Source organism: Solea solea, chromosome 14 (genome assembly GCF_958295425.1).
Source record: "Solea solea chromosome 14, fSolSol10.1, whole genome shotgun sequence".
Lineage (NCBI taxonomy): Eukaryota > Metazoa > Chordata > Actinopteri > Pleuronectiformes > Soleidae > Solea > Solea solea.
The window spans coordinates 26,049,231-26,068,772 of record NC_081147.1 but is presented as its reverse complement, the minus strand read 5'-3'; the positions used below and the strand labels follow the sequence as shown (position 1 = coordinate 26,068,772).

At 41.2% G+C, this 19,542-nt stretch overlaps 1 protein-coding gene across 2 annotated transcripts; it reads left to right on the top strand.

The window, feature by feature from the left end:
* Nucleotides 1–1,161: 1,161 nt before the first annotated feature.
* On the top strand, nucleotides 1,162–18,988 carry npm1b (nucleophosmin 1b). Of its 2 annotated transcripts, none has more exons than XM_058649046.1 (11): nucleotides 1,162–1,249; nucleotides 1,563–1,645; nucleotides 2,243–2,362; nucleotides 2,474–2,567; nucleotides 2,699–2,790; nucleotides 2,938–2,999; nucleotides 3,103–3,175; nucleotides 7,625–7,723; nucleotides 11,132–11,227; nucleotides 11,321–11,395; nucleotides 18,782–18,988. In XM_058649046.1, the coding sequence occupies exons 1-11, from the start codon at nucleotides 1,201–1,203 to the stop codon at nucleotides 18,971–18,973; spliced, it is 1,035 nt and encodes a 344-aa protein (XP_058505029.1). In that variant the 5' UTR covers nucleotides 1,162–1,200; the 3' UTR covers nucleotides 18,974–18,988. The 2 variants fall into 2 exon arrangements, with proteins under 2 accessions (XP_058505029.1, XP_058505030.1); XM_058649047.1 differs by lacking the exon at nucleotides 18,782–18,988 and adding an exon at nucleotides 12,821–17,440.
* Nucleotides 18,989–19,542: the final 554 nt, after the last annotated feature.

Below are 19,542 nucleotides of genomic sequence, written 5' to 3'. Positions count from 1 at the left end.
TGGAAAAACAAAAGTGTTGAGTAAGTCGACGTTCATCATTGTCATGTCAGCCCTGTGAGAACGGATGCACAGACGTGTCCTGGCAGCGTGTGACACATTAAAGTTTTCAGGCATGCATGAAGACGACTCATTTCTTCTGGCTCATACTGGTACTGTGCTTCTCACTGTGTCTCAACACCTGCATAATGAGGGCCGTGATGAGGCACCTCATAAGACTCTGCTGCTGTTTCTCACTCACATTCCACACATTTTCTTTTGGGTTCAGCCGAGAAAATGATTTGATGGAGGGAATCAAAGTGCGAGGGTTGAAACAATCAAGATTGTGTACATAACACGGCAGAGTGAAGACCTTTGTTGATGTTATTGCCAGACTTGCGCAAGCAATTTTTTGGGGCCTTAGAGGGCAGTAAAATCACAAATGTGGCTGCAAAAGTAACTATATCCACAGATATGTAGATTTCTTTCACATGTTAAGGTTTATTTTAAGAGTTAGGGTGTCTTAGATCACAAATAAATCAGACTACCGTAAAAGGTTAGTTCTGTTTATTTTTGGCCCCTATACGGCCTCTTTTCTTTGTTTATTTATTTATTTTACAGTTTAAGTTTTCTCCTAAAGATTATACCTACACGGCTGTAGTGTAAATTCCCGACCCAGAGGAGGAACATGTTTAAACATACAGTAGTACTTCATGCCCTCATGCCCATATTTTAGTTGTACTGTGAGGGTAATTTCTACTGAACTATCAAGGGCTTGCAGTGCCTCTCCATTTTTTTATTATCTGGATTTTAAAGAACCACAGAAGACTCTTCAAAGACTGCAGCTGCCCCCAGGGCTGTACTTTTAATATCACTGACCAAAGGCCTATTTTATCGAGTCTAAGCAGCACATTAAATGCTGAACATGAGGGAGAGTATCCCACTCTTATCATAAAAACTTCTACCTATCTATCTATCTATCTATCTATCTATCTACCTACCTACCTATCTATCTATCTATCTATCTATCTATCTATCTATTTTCTATGTGACACCGCCATCTTGTGTTCATCCAGTAAAACAACAACATCCCTTAATCCCGCCCCTTTTTAAATTCTATTGGCTCAGATTCGTTCACTCTCTGCGTGACGATGCCGCGTCCTCATTGGCCCCGCGCGGCGTCAATCGAAGCGCGTTCCGGAAGTGTGCCCGCCCACTTCAAAGATGGAGGACGATACGTCAGATTTGAGCAGACCACAGTTGTATTTGTTTGGTGAGCTCTCTTATTCGGACAAAATCTCTAGAATATTCTGTCGCACAATCAACTTTGGCACCTTTATCGTCACGTATGTGTTGCAAGTTAACATTTGAAGGCGGAGGGAAGTGAGCGAAGCTGACGGCGAACATGTCTGCCCACACTCGGCGCCAGTTCAGCTCTTTTGTTCGCTAGCTCAGCAAAACACTGTCGTGCTTACATCTGTGGTCGAGAGTGTAAAACCCAGAATATCAGGCTTTTTACCGTCTAACGTTGATGATAGTATAAGGTTAATTACACGGTGCACATGTGTGTGTTTTTCCTCCTTCAGGTTGCACCCTGAAATCGGACAAACGGGAGTTCAGGGTTGACGTCGACGACGATGACACGGAGCAGCAGCTGTCACTCAAAGCAGTAAGTTAGCAGACACTCGACTCTGCACGTAGACATGTCGATGGATGAATGTTAAAAACTCTCTCTTAACATGTGAATTTTAGAAGTAGAGCAGAGGTTACGATACTACAGTTAATGCAGCACAGTCACACAACTATCAGGGAAGTAAATGGGACTTTTAACACCTTTAATCGTGTGTGTGTGATTTATAATGTGTCAAAGGTTTTGGAATGTTTTTGTTTTGAATTGTGTTGTATTTGGAAGTGTCACAGTTTCTTTGCTATTAGGATGAGGTGGAGATTAGGGCTGAAACAATTATCGCTTACTATTGCTCACAATGATTTGTGAACTATTTTGATAATGGATTAAATCACAACATGTTTTCTGATTGGTCAGCTTCTTATATGCGAGTATTTTCATATTTTGTGGACAAAACAAGACATTTGAGAACGCCATGTTTGAGAAACACTGATCAATATTTTTCAGCATTTTCTGACATTTTATGGACCAAACGATTACTTGATTAATTGAGAAAATAATTGATTGATTAAACAGTTATGATAATAATACTTAGTTGCAGCTCTACGTTGTAAACATTGAGCTGTGCTGCTGTTGCAGGTGTGTCTGGGAGCGGAGGCTGAAGACAACTTCCATACAGTGGAAGTCGAGGGCCTCACATATGATGGAAAAACAACCAAAGTGCCACTGGCTGTCCTGAAGCCATCGGTCCTGCCGTCTGTAAGTACTGACGACACTCTGGGAAATGTTTCAGGGACTAATAACTGACTATTTAATTGTACCAAATGTAAATATTAATGTTGTTATAACTGTTGCTCTTCTCTTGTCCAGATGAGCTTAGGTGGATTTGAGATCACACCTCCAGTCACCTTCCGTCTCCAGTCTGGCTCTGGACCCGTTCACATCAGCGGGCAGCACTTTGTCAGTGAGTGTTTGAGCAGCAGTTTTTCCTTCTGCCATAATGACAGACAAATACTTACAGACAAATACAGCTCGAGTAATGGCTCAATTTTACCCCCACAAAAGTTCAGCCAGTAACCAGTGTTTGCTTTGTAGGCGTGAAGGAGTCAGATGATGAAGAGGAGGAGAACAACTCGTCACCGGTGAAACGACCTGCGAGCCTAATGTCGGGGAAGAAGCCTCCAATGGTAGTTACCTACTCCCACAGTTCTTTTTGAGTTTGTACTTATTTCAGTTTCAGATAAAATCATGATAGAATGAAGTTTGATGGGTCTGAGCTCATGTTGTCACTCTGAAGATGCCTCTGACAAAACTGTGATGAATTACTCTTGCAGAAAAAGCTAAAGATGGATTCTGATGACGACGATGAAGAAGACAGTGATGAAGATGACGAAGAGTATGTTTTTTCTGCTAAATTATTTCAGTCACTACTTAAATCTATACTCAGATTTGTTTATTGTTATTTGTCTTCTAAAAACAGTATTTTCCTCTCTCCACAGTGATGATGAAGACGATGACAGTGACGACAACGCTGCGAAGCCCCAGAAGAAAGTCGGAAAGATGTTTGAAAAAGTAAGAATCTGTCTAAGACTTGTTCTGAACCAGAAATTGGGGGGAAATAACTGAATGGTTATAAATGGAAGAGGTTTGTAATGTAGCTGTTGCTGTACAACAGCGCCCTCCACAGCCACAAGTTGGTAAATCTGTTGAGCGCCAAAGCCCCAAAGAGTTCATAGGTGACTGGAGCTGTATAACATACACACCAAAGAGTTGTGTCATTGAATATCACAGAGAAACACTGGGTTTTAATGACGTCTAAATCCTCTTCACTGATACACGTTTCAAATAGACTCTGGGCCTGAAACTCATAACACTTTTATTTGCTGACTCTCATTAATTGATGTCACTGCTCACAGGGTTCATACCAATCACTCCAGTACAACCATTTAATCCCTGCATCTCGTACATTCTTTTATTTCTTTATTTCTATCTTTCTTTTATTGTTGTTAAACTTGGAAAGATGGATGTGAACATGCTCTATATGCACATGCTTGCTGTGCATTGGACCATGAACAAAATCTGTAGTTACAAAATGGGTCTGGACTCGTGATCCTTGTCTGTTGTTTGTTTATTTGCTCTTTACTTTGTAGTTTATACTTCATTAAACAGATGGAATCAGTTCTATTTAGCTGAAAATCATCAAACACTTCCATCATCTTTCTACAGTATTGTCACTTTTCTTCACAGCTCAGACCAAACTGTGAACATTGTCGTATGACACCATACTTTATAGTTTTAGTAGTTTTATTTACTCATTTGTACGGTCTCTCATCCACTGTTGTCCACCAGGTGTCAGGGTAGCCACGGGCTTAGCCTCACATTTGTTATGTGAAAAAGGAATTCCTCTGTGTTGTTGAGCTCTGTCCTCTCCCCTTATGTTTCTACCACATCATTTAAAAACCCCCACAGTCTGTATCCTATTGCAGCACTTCATCTCGGGCAGGCCCCGCCCCCTCCCTGCACTCACTGACCGTCCACCTTTTTTTTTTGTATGATACAAAACATGGAACTTTTTCATCCTGTTGGCTCATGTACCCACCTGTTTTGTGTGAGTAAAACACAGGGTCTGTGTGGCGTAATGATCGGATTTCTCCTCTGTAATCTGCTTGAATTCTCACCGTCTCACCAACAAGCACTGTGTTATCCTACTTACACACACACACACACGGGTTTGTGCAGATATTCTTCTCAGGACGCTGCAAAGGGTTATCACTAACCTTAACCAACCTAACCACAATTCACATCTGACCTGTAGCCATAACCAGAGCCACAATTATGAGGTTCGGCCCCATTAGTAGCAGAGTTTGGTTCTTAAAAAGGTCAATGTTTGTACCAGTAAAGGTCCTGAAGAGGTAACAAAAACACACACACACACACACACACCAGTTGTGGGAAAAATCTTGCCTCATTTGTGTGTAACCCTGCATATCTTTGTCCCTCTGTCATCCCACTGTTAATATGATTGCTCCTCTTTATCGTCTCTCATGCCGTTTCAGCGTTGCACCTGGCCTCTGCCTTTGAACACTTGTTTTGCGTGCTGCCACAATCACTAGCAAGCGTGTGTGTGTGTGTGTTTCTGCCTCATTTTAAGTCCTCCATTTCTTCTTCTTTTTTCTTTGAAACACAATTCGAGTGTAAACTGTGCCAGGCAAAAGATCAAAGCAGGGCAGATGCACATACCTGCGACGTGAGCGCTGAATCCTCGCCTCAGGGTCAGATGACAGCTGAGCATTTCTGTCACCTGTTGATTTATTCTCATGTCTTCTCTTCCAATCCCTCCATCTTGTGCCTCCCTCACCCCCAAAGACCTTAATCCCCTTCTTTACCTTTTTCTCTTTGACACCATATTTTGTCCGGTCTGTCTCCGCAGTCACAATCCTTTACATTTTTGTTTATCTTAGCATCACAAATGTGTCATGCAAACACTGAATATTGATAGAAAAGATAAGGTTAGTCCTTTATTAGTCCCACAATCGGTAACTGTATAGTGTCAGGGGGAAGGTAGTAAATAATAAACATGCATTTTCACATCTATATTGACTACCAGGATCATAAAATGGAATATTATCTTCAGTAAAGACATGAAATAACAGCACAAGCAAGCGAGTTTAAGATTATCGTAATTAACCCCTTCATCACACGTGATGTTTTTTAATAATAATTTAATTAATGAGATGTGACATCGGTCGTTGTTTTCTGCTTCGTGTTGCGCAGTTTCAAAGTAAGATCCCGAGGCGTGTGGTCTACGAGTGATTTGTACTCTGTATGTTGGAATCGCGATGCGGCAGCATTGCCAGGACAAGACAATCTTACGTCATTATCTCAGATTGTACAATTATCATGTTTTTTTGGCCACAGAACAGCCTCGCTGTGCCAGTGTTGGCAGAGGGAACAACACAACGATTTAAAAAAAAAAGTGGCAATGCTTTACCTTGATAGCGAGGATGCCTTTCTGCAACATGATCTGTGCGCAGGAATCTGGGAACTTTTTCAGCCACAGGTGTTTTTTGTTTTTTCTTCTGGGCCAAGAGAAACTTAATCCAGAAACACATAAATGTGTATTTACAATTCTGAAACTCTCAAACTGCCCCGGGGCAACAACAATTAATCAAATAGCAATCGACTGCTCAATTAATCTCCTAAACTATTTCGTAAGTGTGTTTGTCTGTTAATAAAAATGTGTTCTGTTATTGCAGCTTCTCATATGTAAATAGTTACATTGCTTTTCTGTGACAGTTTACAGAATATCTTTATTTAGTGGACATATTTGAGGGGGTTTTAGACGCACAAATTGACATTTATTTGATTGCGCTAGAGTGCTCCATTACAGAGTCTTAAGACCACTACACCTTCTATACAGCTGTCATGTTGACTGTAATGTGAGTGACATTTGACCAAAACTAACCTTTTAAAAAAAATTTAGGTAGTAGCACAACGTGGGCACATGCTGAGTCATCATGTGACCAGAAGCCACCCAGCCCGACGACGCCACATTAAAGGCTGATGATGTCGCAAATCCTCCTACCTCTGAACTTCTCCCGTCCTATTTTCATCCAAACACGAACCATAGACCAGAAAAGACAATACCGTGACATTTGAACTGGTCTCTTGCAGAAGCTGTGTCACATTTTCCTGAATTTTTGTCACACCTGGAAACAAACTCATTTAAAGCCCGAAATAGGAAACTTTTATGCTTAAATTCATCCAGCGATTTCAAGCGATCGGCAACGCCATCTGCGTTTATATTGGTCCCCTACAAGTGTTATTATTCTCTCGTCCTCTGGGATCAATTACATGGGGAAAAAATGAGGACTTGATTTACAGCACAAAGGAGCTGCGTTATTGCGTGACCAAAAAACATGTAAGAATAATGTTCATCCGCCACTGGGGACGCCCAGATCTGTCTGCTGTGTTGAGCAAAAACGCTATCACACACTCTGCTGTCTTTATGAGGGAGGGAAAGTGACAGAAGAGGAACAGTGTCCCGAAAATCCTCTGTTAAAAATGCTTAAAAAGGCCTCCCGAACAACCCAGCCGTCCAGCGTCTTGTGTTACCGTTGCTCCAGGACATTACACGTGTAATTGCCTTGTTGCAGTTATGTCAGCGCAGGCAATTACACTTCCAACTCATTCCAAGGTGAATAGCAGTGATTGCAAGGTGAGGGCTGATGCTCAGGAAATGCAGGTACTTGCCTTGGCTATTACAGGGTAATTACACAGGTGCCTGAGAGCAATGGAAACCTGACAGCAAGGCCTCCAATATGGAGATGAACAATGGCAACTTACTGAGTACCAAGTGTCTCATCGGTGAGAAATTTTGTAAAGTAATTGTGCGTGGAGATAGTTTCAGTTTTTCTTGTTTCTGTCCCATTTAAGTCTCTTTTTTGTTCGTGTGATACTTGAATGAATTATTTATTCTTAAGAGTTAGTTCTGCAACTACCCTTCAAGTTTTATGATGCCTGTCTGCCGTTCTCCTCGCCGTTGTAAAGTGCTTCTAAAAAGGAGTGTGCATGTGCAGTATTTATATAATTATGATGTTGCGGGGTGAGCGAGCGTGATGTGAGCACCTCATGGCAAAAGACTTTGAAGAAAATCAACCACAAATGCAAACACTTCAACAAATGTGGTTCACATTACGTTCAAATGCCAATTATAATTTGTCAGCTATAAAAAAAAAAAGGCCTGGTAATTAGTGCTTTGATATGGGAGTTTTCAAAACAACATGACAGCTCCACCAGAGCCCCAGAGAGGTGGCGTTATTGTGATACACACCATAATATCTCAAGGAAAGTGGACCATTTTTAGCAGCGCCTTCATTCTTAGTCAAAACCCTTTTTCATGAAGTATTAACACTCACATGTGCTCATTTAGTAGCAGTATTATGAGCATGTTCTGCAAAGAACTTCACGTTTCTAACTCTGCAGACGTCTCATTAATTGTTCTTGTCTTTGCTTCGTCAGAGTCGAGAGTCTCCGGCAAAGAAGTCCAACAAAACCCCCGTCAAACAGAACGGTCCTGCGGGAAAAGCATCGGGATCTGCGGTCAGACCACAGACTCAGGTATGACTGTGTGTGTGTGACCTGTACAGCTCTGCTAACTCATGGTTTGTTGTTAGTGAATTAAGTGGTTGACCGTCACAAGACTGGAGAATAGGAATCAAGGTTTGACTTAAAACACAGTTTTTTCCTTTGTCCTTCATACTTCTTTTAAATGAGTATTGTTATTGATTATGTATGAAGCACAATAAAGGTCTAATTTCTCTAGAAGTAACTTTTATATAACACACGTTTAAACAAATACATTTTGGTTCCCAATTTAAACAGTGAATTAGCAACTTTTTGTGTGAAATCGTTTTGCTTACCTGAGTCCGGAACGACTCATTGTTTCAGTGACCTGTGGTAATTGTGTGGATTAATTGGCCTTAACCATTGAAATTGGACCAAACAAAGGAACAAATTGTGTGGATCATTCTCCCTTTTTAAACCCCAAGGAATGCAATAAATGCACGTTGCAATTAACTCAACCTGATAGTTAATTTCTTGGACGGAATGTCTCGGACGGCCGCCTCTCACAACCCCACTGCTTGAACTCTGCCTCTCTTTAAGCAAACACACCTGACCTCTAACCGTGTTCCCTGGGGCAAGGTTTAAACCTGTGACCCTGTGGCCTGACCCCCACCGCCTTGAGTTGCAGCCACCTTTGATGGCTCGCAACCTATTGTAGTTACAAGTAGTGCTCAGGGAATACAATCTGGCGAGCTTCTCTGCAAGTATACAGTATAAGTTTGAAGTGTGAAGCGAGTGCACGCACGTCATTTCCCGCCTTGATAGAAATCTGTGTTTATCAAACATCAAGTCACAGGGTTGTAACTCCTAAAGCCCCAGAGGTAACTCAATGGCTCTGGGGATTTGCCGCTGGTCACCCACATCACTAAAACCGTCCTGCCCGCGATGCTTCGACTGCCGCTGTCCAGTCTCCACTTCTCCACGACAACTGTTCCCTCTCTACAACCTCTTCACACCCCTCACTTCCTGGACACACCTTCTCCCAATTGCCCTCATTACTAGCGTTTGATGTCTGGTGCAGCTTGTGCTTCCAGATGCCCCAGAGGAGCGAAGACGCGAGCGTGGCTGTCTGTTTTTTTTTTTCTCCCTCTCCTAAACGCAGGTGACTGGTCATTAGATGATTTTTCTTGTCGGATCTGTTGCCAGGGCCGCAGTTCTCACCTCTCTCAGCCCAGCGTGCGGCCCGTCATGAGAACCAGCTAACTCGAGTCGTGCTAATCTGAAGTAACTTTATCTTGCAGCTGGTGTCGTGTGATTGATGGGTTTGGAGGAGCCGATGCCTTCGAGCACACGTCACAGTCGTAAAGTTGTTAACCACTTCACTCAGGCTTATCCTAAAACGAGGCTGAGTCATTGTTTTAACGACTGATTGACATGTGTTGCAGCAGGTGCTTACATTGTTAGTGGACATTTATTTGCTCGTAGCTGTCACCTCACTGGTTTTTATGCATGAGAAATGTCCGAAACACCAACCCGTGTTAAGTATACAGTCATCGGATTAGAGTTCCAGTTCCCAGTGACCTGGAGGTTCTTCCCCCCCGAAGCTCATGTTCCAACAAAATGATAATTACCGTCCCAGACAGAGCTGATGAGCAAAGGTGTCACAACCATGTGTTTGCACTGGATTGGAGACGCGAGATTGCATCAAATGATAGCGTGCTTGTGATTAAGTTCCATGTCTCGTGGCATCTGTAATCAGTGTCTGGCCCAGATGAAAAAGCTTGCTTGCTTTGTGTGTTTATCAGCTGTTTCAGGTCCACAGCTGTGGAAGTAGAGAGCTGCCCGTAAATAATAAATGCGCACTGCATTTGTCTGGCCAGCAGCCAGCAGCTTATGTGCTCTCTTTTTGTAGTGTGGCATGTGTGTCAAAGGTTTTTTCACTTTATACCTTTTGATCTGTGCTATAAAATGCAGCTCTCTTAGGGACAGGGACATATTATTGCATTTTTTTAAAACTAGAGAGGTCATTTATTCTCTTAAGATCATTGCACCTGTTTTTAACTATTACCCTGTTCTCTGAAGCCAGAAGTTGCTGAAGGGACTTTGGTTTTGTAGAATTTCTAAATGAGAACCAGTTCTTGTGGTAGTAGAAACAGAGAGTTTGTCAAGAAACATGGTTTTTATCTGTCTTTATGCAACATTTTGACCTGCTGCACATCTACATCTTCTCTGCCTCGTTCCAAGGCCATGTGCAGTGTGTGTGTGTGTGTGTGATATGATGGGCATGCTTTGCAAGGGCATACATTTAATGGACGGTACGATTTGTGGCTATTTTTTTGTTATTTTCTTTCTTAAAATAGCTCTACATTCTGTCAACTGTCACTATTCTGAATGTTAGTTCGCCAAAGCTTAGCCAAAAGATGACATCGTTGACAGCAGCTTTAAACAAGGATAATGATCATCAAAATGGAGACGTATGAAAATAGCTTAAACCTGAATGATATCCAAATCTTTTTATAATTCAATTTGGTGGAAATAAAGACCCTGAGTATAGTAATGTAGTGTTTTCAATTCATGGACCAGAACCAAGCCGACATACAGTTTCGACTTGATTGGTAAAAAGTTGTTCTATGAGTTGCTCCTCACGTCGTCTCTGTCTATCAATGAACCCTGCAATTTCACTGGATTCCACACTGGCTTTGCATGTAGAGACAAGCTCCGCGGCTTGTGTAACATGTGCAGTCACGGGCCTATGGCTGGTGTGTGAGTGCTGTTGTGTCACATTCACACACTTCCTAATTGAGGACCTGTGCTGCCCGGGTCTGGACACAGCTGTAGCTGTAGCCGGTTCAGTGCTCACGTTGTTGGTTTTTTAACAAACACGTAATAATGGGTGAAATTATGTTTTCCGTGTTTCCAAAATGTGTCATATTTCCTTGTCAGGGGGCATGAGATTGATCAAACTGATAAATTTTCTCCATTCACAAGAACATCTGCACTTTCACCTTTTCCCATTTAGTTTTCGTGAGGATTTACCTTCAGTGGAAAAACCCATTTGACAAAGAATCTTTGTTGCTCATCGGAGAGTCTGGGCTTTCCCTCTCCTGCATGCAAACAATAAAAAAACACACACAATTTGTTCCTGATGTATTTGTTAAACAACAACAAAAAAAGATGTGTAATTGTTCTTTTTTTTATTGCTTTTATCTTAACCCAGCTGGTTGCCCACGCCAAACCTATAAACACATACTAGACTAAACGCTTGTCTGAAATCATCACCAATAAGTTCCATTTAGCAGGATTTTGTTGTCGAGGTCAAATTAGAACACAGAAAAGTAAAGAGGGGGCGGGATTGTAGAGGAGGAAATAATACGGAGCTATCTCTGTATCTACAACTCTATAAATCTCTCTCTATTTGACGCATCAATCAGTGTTTCTTATCTGGCTGATATATTTCCCAAGATACCTGCCCCAGGAAAAGACAAACCCCAGGCCGGCTCGTCCAAATCCCTCTCGCTGGCTGAGATTAAGAGCAAGTTGTCGACGACCGCAAAGGAGGTGAGGCTGTCATCCCGCTTTGCAAATTACCACTCTTTAATTGAACGTCCGATGCCCGGTTAAGCTGATGATTTAATGTCCCTCGTTTGTCAGGGGAAGTCTCTACCGAAGACGGAGCAGAAGTTTGAGAATTTCGTCAAGAGTTCTTATAAAGTCACAGACAAGAGCGTAAGTAAAGACGAGTCTTATGTTTTAACACGTACGTTACCTACATGAGCAGTTTACATAAACATCCTGCTAAACTTTGCCTTTTAACGCACACATATTTATCCAGGTTACTCACTTCTTCTAAAACCTTTATTCATATGAAGGAAGTTGGGATTATTCAAAGATAATGTAACGAGATTGCAAGAGAAAAACAACACAAAGAAAAAGAATAAAACATCTGTGTCCGTCGCAGATTTCAGACAAATTGTCACTTTAAATATTGCTTTATCGGTTCGGTGTGAAGAATTGATTGTTTTGAAAATTGCAGTCTGAAACATTGACACATTAAAAGAGTCACAAAGGCTGCAACTTTAAGATAAGTGTTGTTCTACATCCTTTGTACAGCCCATGACGTCACATGATCTAAATGATGCATTGAATTTTACAAACACTGAGCCTGGGAACACGTCTCCTGGTGTCACTAATCACATTAACGTCCACCTTTACCATTAAAAGCTTTAAAAAAGCTCTTTTCCATGATGGATACCAGGAATGCATTGTTGTTCCCGCGCTGTCCTCATTGACCTCACACTGTCCAGTCGGCCTCCAAAGTCTCTCCAGCACAGTGTGTTCTCCTTTGAATTATATTCATTTTGTGTCTGCGGGCTCTTTCGAGATGGAATGGGAGTACACCTGCCAAGGCGAACTCTTTCTTGGTGATTTACTGAAGTGTGTGTCTTTTGTAGCCTTAATGAAGGGACGGTGGTATGTGGATGGTACCAGCCTCTTTCACATTCAAGGCCTTTGACCAAACCCCAACACACAGGGTCTTTCTAAATGCAGGACTTCAATCTTTTCTAATACTGCTTGTCATCTCTGAAGATAAACAACGGCTCCTGCACGTTTGTTTTGCAGGGCACAAATTAATCTCCCCAAAAGAAGTCCTGTAGCTTCAGATGATCAGTAATGGGGAAGTTTTTTCACTTTAACGTGCGTCTGTGACGCCATCGCAGTGTTAAAATGTGAAGTGAACAATTACAAGAGCAGGTGAAATCTCTTCAGAGCTCAGTGAGGGCTCGGGTGGACGAGTTAAACAGTGGGGGCGGGAGGTGGGGAGAGCTTGTTGATCCCAGTGTGTAGAAACATCTGTGGAAGTGCTTTGGTTTCATCAGCCAAGGCTGAGATCTGTCAGACCTGGAGCACCTAGTCATATACTCTGGTATGCACTGCTGCCCCCACCCAACCCCTCGTCGCTCCCCAGCAGCCCCGTCTAAACTCAGCGTTCCCACAGGCGAGACGCACAAAAGCACGTTGTAGTAAAAGTGAGTCTCAATATGTCTCATGCTGCATCGCACTTCATTTGGGTGATTTATAATTTCTCTCTCCTTTTCCCCTGTTACTCTGTTGCCACCCCTCACTCCTCTCTGCATACCCTCCCTCCCTCAGGTGATCAAGGACCTCTGGAGTTTTCTACAAACACTGAAGACCATGAAGAAGTAACACGAACCTCGCACCGTGACGCATTTGTATGTTTCTGCATCCTGCGGGACGTTTAAAGGCACAGTCAGCGAGATTTCCTTGCTCGGCCCTGTTGCGTCGTCACTGCTAACTGTGATCGCAAAAGGCCGGAGCGCCGAGGCAGCCGTCAATTATTCAGGTGTCATCGTCATTTTTTTAGATGCAAAGCGCTCATGAGCTGTCGACGTCATCGCACGCCAACAATCTGCACCACCTGCAGGAACGGAGAACATTAGGAAGTGTAGATGTTTGTTTTTCCTAGTTTTCTGCACTTTTAACACATTTGCCACCTGCTGGCTGTAAAGACTTCAGTTAGGGATGCACCGAAATCAAAGTTATTGGCCGAAAACTGAAACCGAAAATCAAGGCATTGCAATTATAGTACATTATTTATTTATAGTATATTATGAGTATAGATTAATATTCATGCCTCAAAGAATAAATCAATTAAGAATCTATGAAAATATTCAGGAGGATCTCATCGAACATGCATGCTCCTCATCAGGTGCAGACAGATGCACTGCTCCTGCGCTCCATATCAAACGCAGCATGGATCATTTCTCTACACGCTGCTTTATCCCTCATCCAAGTAATGATCTGTATGACGATGAGGATCGAGTACGGTCGTGATGAAGTGCAGAGGATCCGAGTGAATGTCGCGGGGATTTGATAATCTGCGCTGTATGCTGTTCCACCATGTACTTGTGTCTTGTTGGAACTGTTTTTATTGGCATTCCACTCTGATCTTGGACAGACTTAGTGGGAATGGACAGGTGTGCGTGCTGGACGCAGTTTTCACATGCGTCCTCACAACGTCCTGTTTCGGTGTTAAAATTCCTTCGGTCAGTTTTTGGTGCATCTCCAGCTGCGATTTATGATACTGATACATTTTTAAAGCACAGAACATACAAACATGACTTTGTTCTCCGACACACCTTCAAAAAAAGTCAAATCAAATTTTGTTTAAAAGATTCTTTCTAATCACAATTTGCCTCACGTGGTTTAACATGTGCCGTGTTTCTATTATTGTTCAGTTTGGTACAGTACGGTACAGTTTGGAGTGGTAAAGCTTACCTTACCGTACCACTTTACTCTGGTACCCCAAGGGAAGGATGCCAAAGAATGGAACAGATGGGGCTGAACCAAACTGAACTGTTCCACTCAGTGGAAACACGGCTAAAGTGTGACATCCTCAGTCCTTATTTCACAGCAATGAAGAGGAAAAAAACCCCAAAAAAACCCAAAATACAATAAAAACATTTAACAGATGCTGAAAACCATATTAGTATATTTCCTTTATGCTAAAAACGTCCAGGTCCGACACAGGCGGTTACTTAATGGCAACTTAAATGTCTTTTTAACAGCAGCTATAAAATGAAAACAGTAGGCAGAACACTCAGTGACTGCATGTCGTATAGTAATGCATGCACGTGGTATAAAAAAGGCTTTGTCCTCGCCTGTAGACGGCAGCTCTGCATGTCTTCATATCGACGTTCTCCGCCTGCAGGTGGTGCATGTTGTGAGCCCGGTCCGGTTCAGGTGCTTTGCCTCCGAGACGCCACGTCTCCTCACTCGGTCGATAATGCAATAGGAGATATTGCAGAATGTGCCTTTAAATATCTCTGTCGTAAACTGATATGAATCACAGTCCCATTTATGTGTGAATTTGAGCCGTGTACACGGGAATAGTTAAAGAGCGCCGATACGAGGGGACGATTCTGTGGCATCATGTTTTTACTCCACAGTGTTTTTCAGATTTTTTTTTTAGTTCTGTCTGGTTTTACAAACCTTTTATTTTAGCTTGTAGCCATGCTGACATATTGTTCTGTTAATTTGCCTGGAGTAATTACTCTACACATACAGTATATGTAAAAGAATCAGTCAAGCAACATGACAGTTGTACTCGGGCTGCGACTAACCACGTCTTCATCGATTCATCGAGTAATCGTTTGGTCCAGAAAACGGTGATCAGTGTTTTTCAAACGATGTTTCGTCCACAAACCCAAAATGATTTCAGTTTTAATGATTTCTTTCTTTTATGGATCAAACAAACCAGAAAATATTCTCATTTTAAGAAGCTGAGAAATCAGCAAATGTGTTTTAATTCCATTAAAATCAATTCATTTTTTAGTTAATAATCAATGAATCAAGTAATTGATGATTCTTTTTGTTTTATAATTGTTTGGTCCTTAAAATAATGATTTTCTCAAATGTCTTGTTTTGTCCACAAAGCAAACCTTTCAGTTTTAATGTTTTCTCTATTATGTGGAGCAAAGAAACTAGAAGTGAATGACATTTAAGAAGCTGAGAAATTTGAAAACTTGTTTTAATTATTAAGAAGGATGGATAGATGAGATAGAATCACTTGATAAAACTAGTCATTGTTTTTACAGGAAAACTTTGATGGGATGAGGTCAGTGTCAGGGCACAGTCGCTCTCACACACACATGAATGTAGCAGTGCCTCTCGTTCACTTCCGTAACTTTGCCTCTTTTTTTTTTTCTTTTTTTTTTACGTTGCCGCACATTTTCTCGCAAACCAAAAAAAAAAAATGCTTGTCCGACAAACACGACCTCGAACAGGAAATGGACCACAGAACTCAATCTAGTGTCATCTGCTACATTTATGTGTGTGTCTGTGATATTATTCAGGGATGCACGGTAGTGGCTTCCTACACTTCTGTACCTGTGCCCTGAACAACTATTATTTTCTCTTATGTTTATTTGTTTTGCACCATGAAATCATTTTACATCTTCATCTGCGAGGACTTGTTTGCAAAAGATTTAGTTCATTTCACTACAGAAGAGAAGAAATGACCACTGCCTTTGGGTGTAGGAAAAACTGTATATCGGTTATTGGCCCAAACTCTCCCGATATATATCGTGCATCCCTACTTGTATTATGAGTGAATCTTCCTTATATATGTATATGTATATATGTATGAGGGGCTTAAAACGGACCCCAAAAACTTTATCCAGGTTTATCGTACGTGGCACCATGGTATTTGAACAAACTTGTCGTAGAGCTTTGGTCCGATCATCTTCAAACTTGGCGAGGTCTCTGTGGGTCTTAATTATTATGGTTATATTTTGCAGTTTTATTTTGGCCCTCGCCTCCGATGCATACATCGAAGGTATGCTCGTTCTTATTGACTTTATTTCACACTTTCAACCATCTTTTAACTGACGTCTTGTTACATAAGCATTAACTTGAAGAACCTCGCAGACGTTACACACGAGTAGATTTACTTCGGGAAATGCTAATTAATATCAAGCCCGTTCCCATCTGAGTGTGTGGATGACACCGATTACAGCTTAAAGAACAAAAATCTGTGGGAAAAAAACGCTTAAAGAATATTACGGGCTCAATAAAACCAACACAGATGTCTCCTCTAACTAGTTTTTTTTTCTCTCTCTCTTTCAAGTATCGTTACATGCATAAAGTTAAAAAAAAACACCACCAAATGGACTGTTAACAAGCCCCAGGAATACATTTACGAGTTGGCACTGATGAGCGTTGTATTAAAGTGTAATCCAATTCACAAAAAAAAACACACTCTGTGTCGTATTTATTACAACGTAACCGTAAGTTATACACACACAAACACACGCGCGTGTATAACGACATTAGTCACGAAATAATGTTTACAAGAACCTCATAAAGCGCTCAGTCTAGTAATTGTCCGTACTGGTGTATATCATGACACAGAGCAGGCACTGCGGTGCTTATAATGTGTTTATGATCCTGTATAATGCTTTTTATGAGCCAAATGCTGGCAGGTGGTTGCCATCCTTAACCAATCACATGATTCCCTTCAGCCATCCCCGTTGTCTGTAAAGGATATTTGGAATTCCTTAGGTGTGAACTTTACTATACTTCAGCCCTGTTAATGAATTGACCTAAATCTGATGATGAGTTTGTGAATATTTCTGTTATTTTGTGGTGATGGTGTAAAAGCAGATTTTCAGTGCTATAGCTTTTGCTCACACAAACACAATTTTATGATTTTAATACTAAATTTCTTTTCTTGTTGATAAAACTCTTGCTTTTATTCACAAATATGGCAGCTGAAGAATTCTGTTTTATAAGTCTATGCTCAATCCGCCCTCGCTCAGCTGGCTTTGCAGCTTGGATCTGTTGTTTTTTTTTTTTGGAATTGTGTATTTGTTGGTATTTTAGTTTAGTTTAGTGTTGAGTGTAAATTTGTTCCACTTTTCTTTATCTTTACTTTGTCTTCCTTTCATTCTGTACTCAGTCATTTGTGAAGCCAGTGATGAAATATGTGTCCATGTGAAATTAAAATAAGGGGAATGATTGTGATCTTTATTAACCTGGTTTATGTTTGCGGCTCGTTACCTTCAGTCGTTTGACCCGTGCATCGTGAGGACGTTGGCTGATCATCGAAATATTGACCGTCTCACACTGAAATAGAGCTGCAACTAACGATTATTTTCATAAACAATTAACCTGTCTGTTATTTTCTCAATTAATCGAGTAATCGTTTGGTCCATTAAATGTTGATCAGTGTTTGTCAAACCTGGAAATGGTGACGTTCTCGAAAGTCTTGTTTTTGACCAAAATGATTCACTTTTAATGATTTCTTTATGTGGAGAAAAGAAATGAAGAAAATATTCACATTTAAGAAGCTGAAACAATCAGAAATCTTGTCTTGTTCTTCAATTTTAAAGGTACAGTGTATTAAATATAGCAAGTCTATGTAGCTTTCAGTTGGCATCAAAACTCAAAAGACGTTAAGCTTGTCTCTTGTCACAGACAGCCAGTCCATCACAGAGCCACATACAGACAAACAACCAGGTCAGTTCAGAGTGTCCAATGTACCTAATCCCCGTATTGCATGTTTTTGGACAGTGGGAGAAAACCCACACACTCACAGGGAGAACATGTGACCTCCATGCAAAAAGGTCCTTGTTCCAACTGGGGCTCAAAGCTGCAAAAGCAAGAGTGCTAACCACTGTGTGGCCCCTGTAAAAACATGGCGCTCCAAAATGGCTGTCTCTGTAAAGCTGACCCAGCTCCTCAAATAAATGTAAAAGGCTCATTCTGGGGTTATGAAAAACAGCGATCCATACAATCAGGTGACTTAAAATCACCTTCAAATTCATCTAAACGTTACACACTGAGCCTTTAATTCTGAGTGTGTTTCACTTGCAGCTTTTGTTGGATCACAAACAATCACAGAGTCATATTTGGCAACAAATGTGATCGTTTAACTGCTAACTACATCAGTTACCTCATAATATTGGGTCACATCTCACGCTTTTTTGGACGCAAAGTAAAAGCTCCGAAATTGCTTTTTCTTTATTGTCACACATGTTGCTGCACATTTTCAATGTTGTGTCTGATAAATGGTCATGTGGTTTATCACAGTTGAGCTGAGTGAACCTGAGGAAAGTACAGTCACTGAAAGGTGGTTATTATTATACATATTGATATGAAACAGCTACTTCATGTCTCAAAAACAGGACAATGTGAAAAACAATAATGCCTCTTTTTGTGCCACATTGCCTTTTAATATGCCGTATTTCCCGTCTGTCGCCAGTTAAGTGCTCATTGATTTGCTGTCATGTGGTGCTTCTGTAAATTTCCAGCCTGCTTAACTTCTCATGGTTTGAAGATGTTTTAAAGATGCGCGGCCAAACGTTTAACAGCTGCCGGTCACAGCTGACGCATATTAGGTGAAGATGATACAAAAGAAGAGCAGGATTCTTGGTTTTTCCCCTAATTATCATAATCCTAATATAACCCCTCTCCTCCTTAATTACCATCTTTGTTGTTACCACTGGGTGGCAGTGAAGTCCAGCCTTAACTTCAAAGCCAGACTGCATAATGATATAAATTGATAAAGCTTTTTTTTTTTTTTACCTGAAGTGTGAGTCAAACATGACTTCATTGCCAGCTGAGCGGTTTTTGCCCCATAGCCATGAGGAAGTGAGGTTCACCGGGCGGATGCAGCAGCAGGATGACGCACAGTTTTATGTTCCACACAAGACGAGTGAGAGGCACGTGGAAATCCCCCCCCGTTCTGTGGTCGACTTGAATTCCAGTCCAGGGTTTGACTGAACCAGCCTGGAGGTAACTCACACACACACAGGTGGGCCCATCATTCCACTTTAGCACCTATAGAGTATCTTTATACAGGTTTGTGCATATTTACATATGATTTGCACTCAACAGCCACTTAATTAGGTACAGGGGACACCTGTGTCTTCTGCTGCTGTAGTCCATCCCATGTGTAATATGATTAGTCCAGTTTTTGTAGCTTTTGTCTGGCCAATGGCATCAACGAGACATTTTCACCCATAAAAAAACAACTTAAAACCTTAAAATTCCAGCTTCAGAAATCATTTTATTGGGTCACTTTTTTTTAATGGCGATATTATAGACTCTTTTATTATTCCCACATGGATCTCTGTCCTTGCACTTTGTGTGATTAGTGAGTGTTAATAATACGTCTTTAAAAAGTCATTTAAAATCCACTTCATCATCAGTGACTTGAGCACTAACAACAATAAGAGTCCACAAAGTCAGCTACTGTCACGGGACCTGCAGTGAACGGAGGAGAAGGAAAGACTGAATGTTTCTTTTGTAATGTGGGTAATAAAGTGGTTCTTTAATGTCAGGCAGCGACA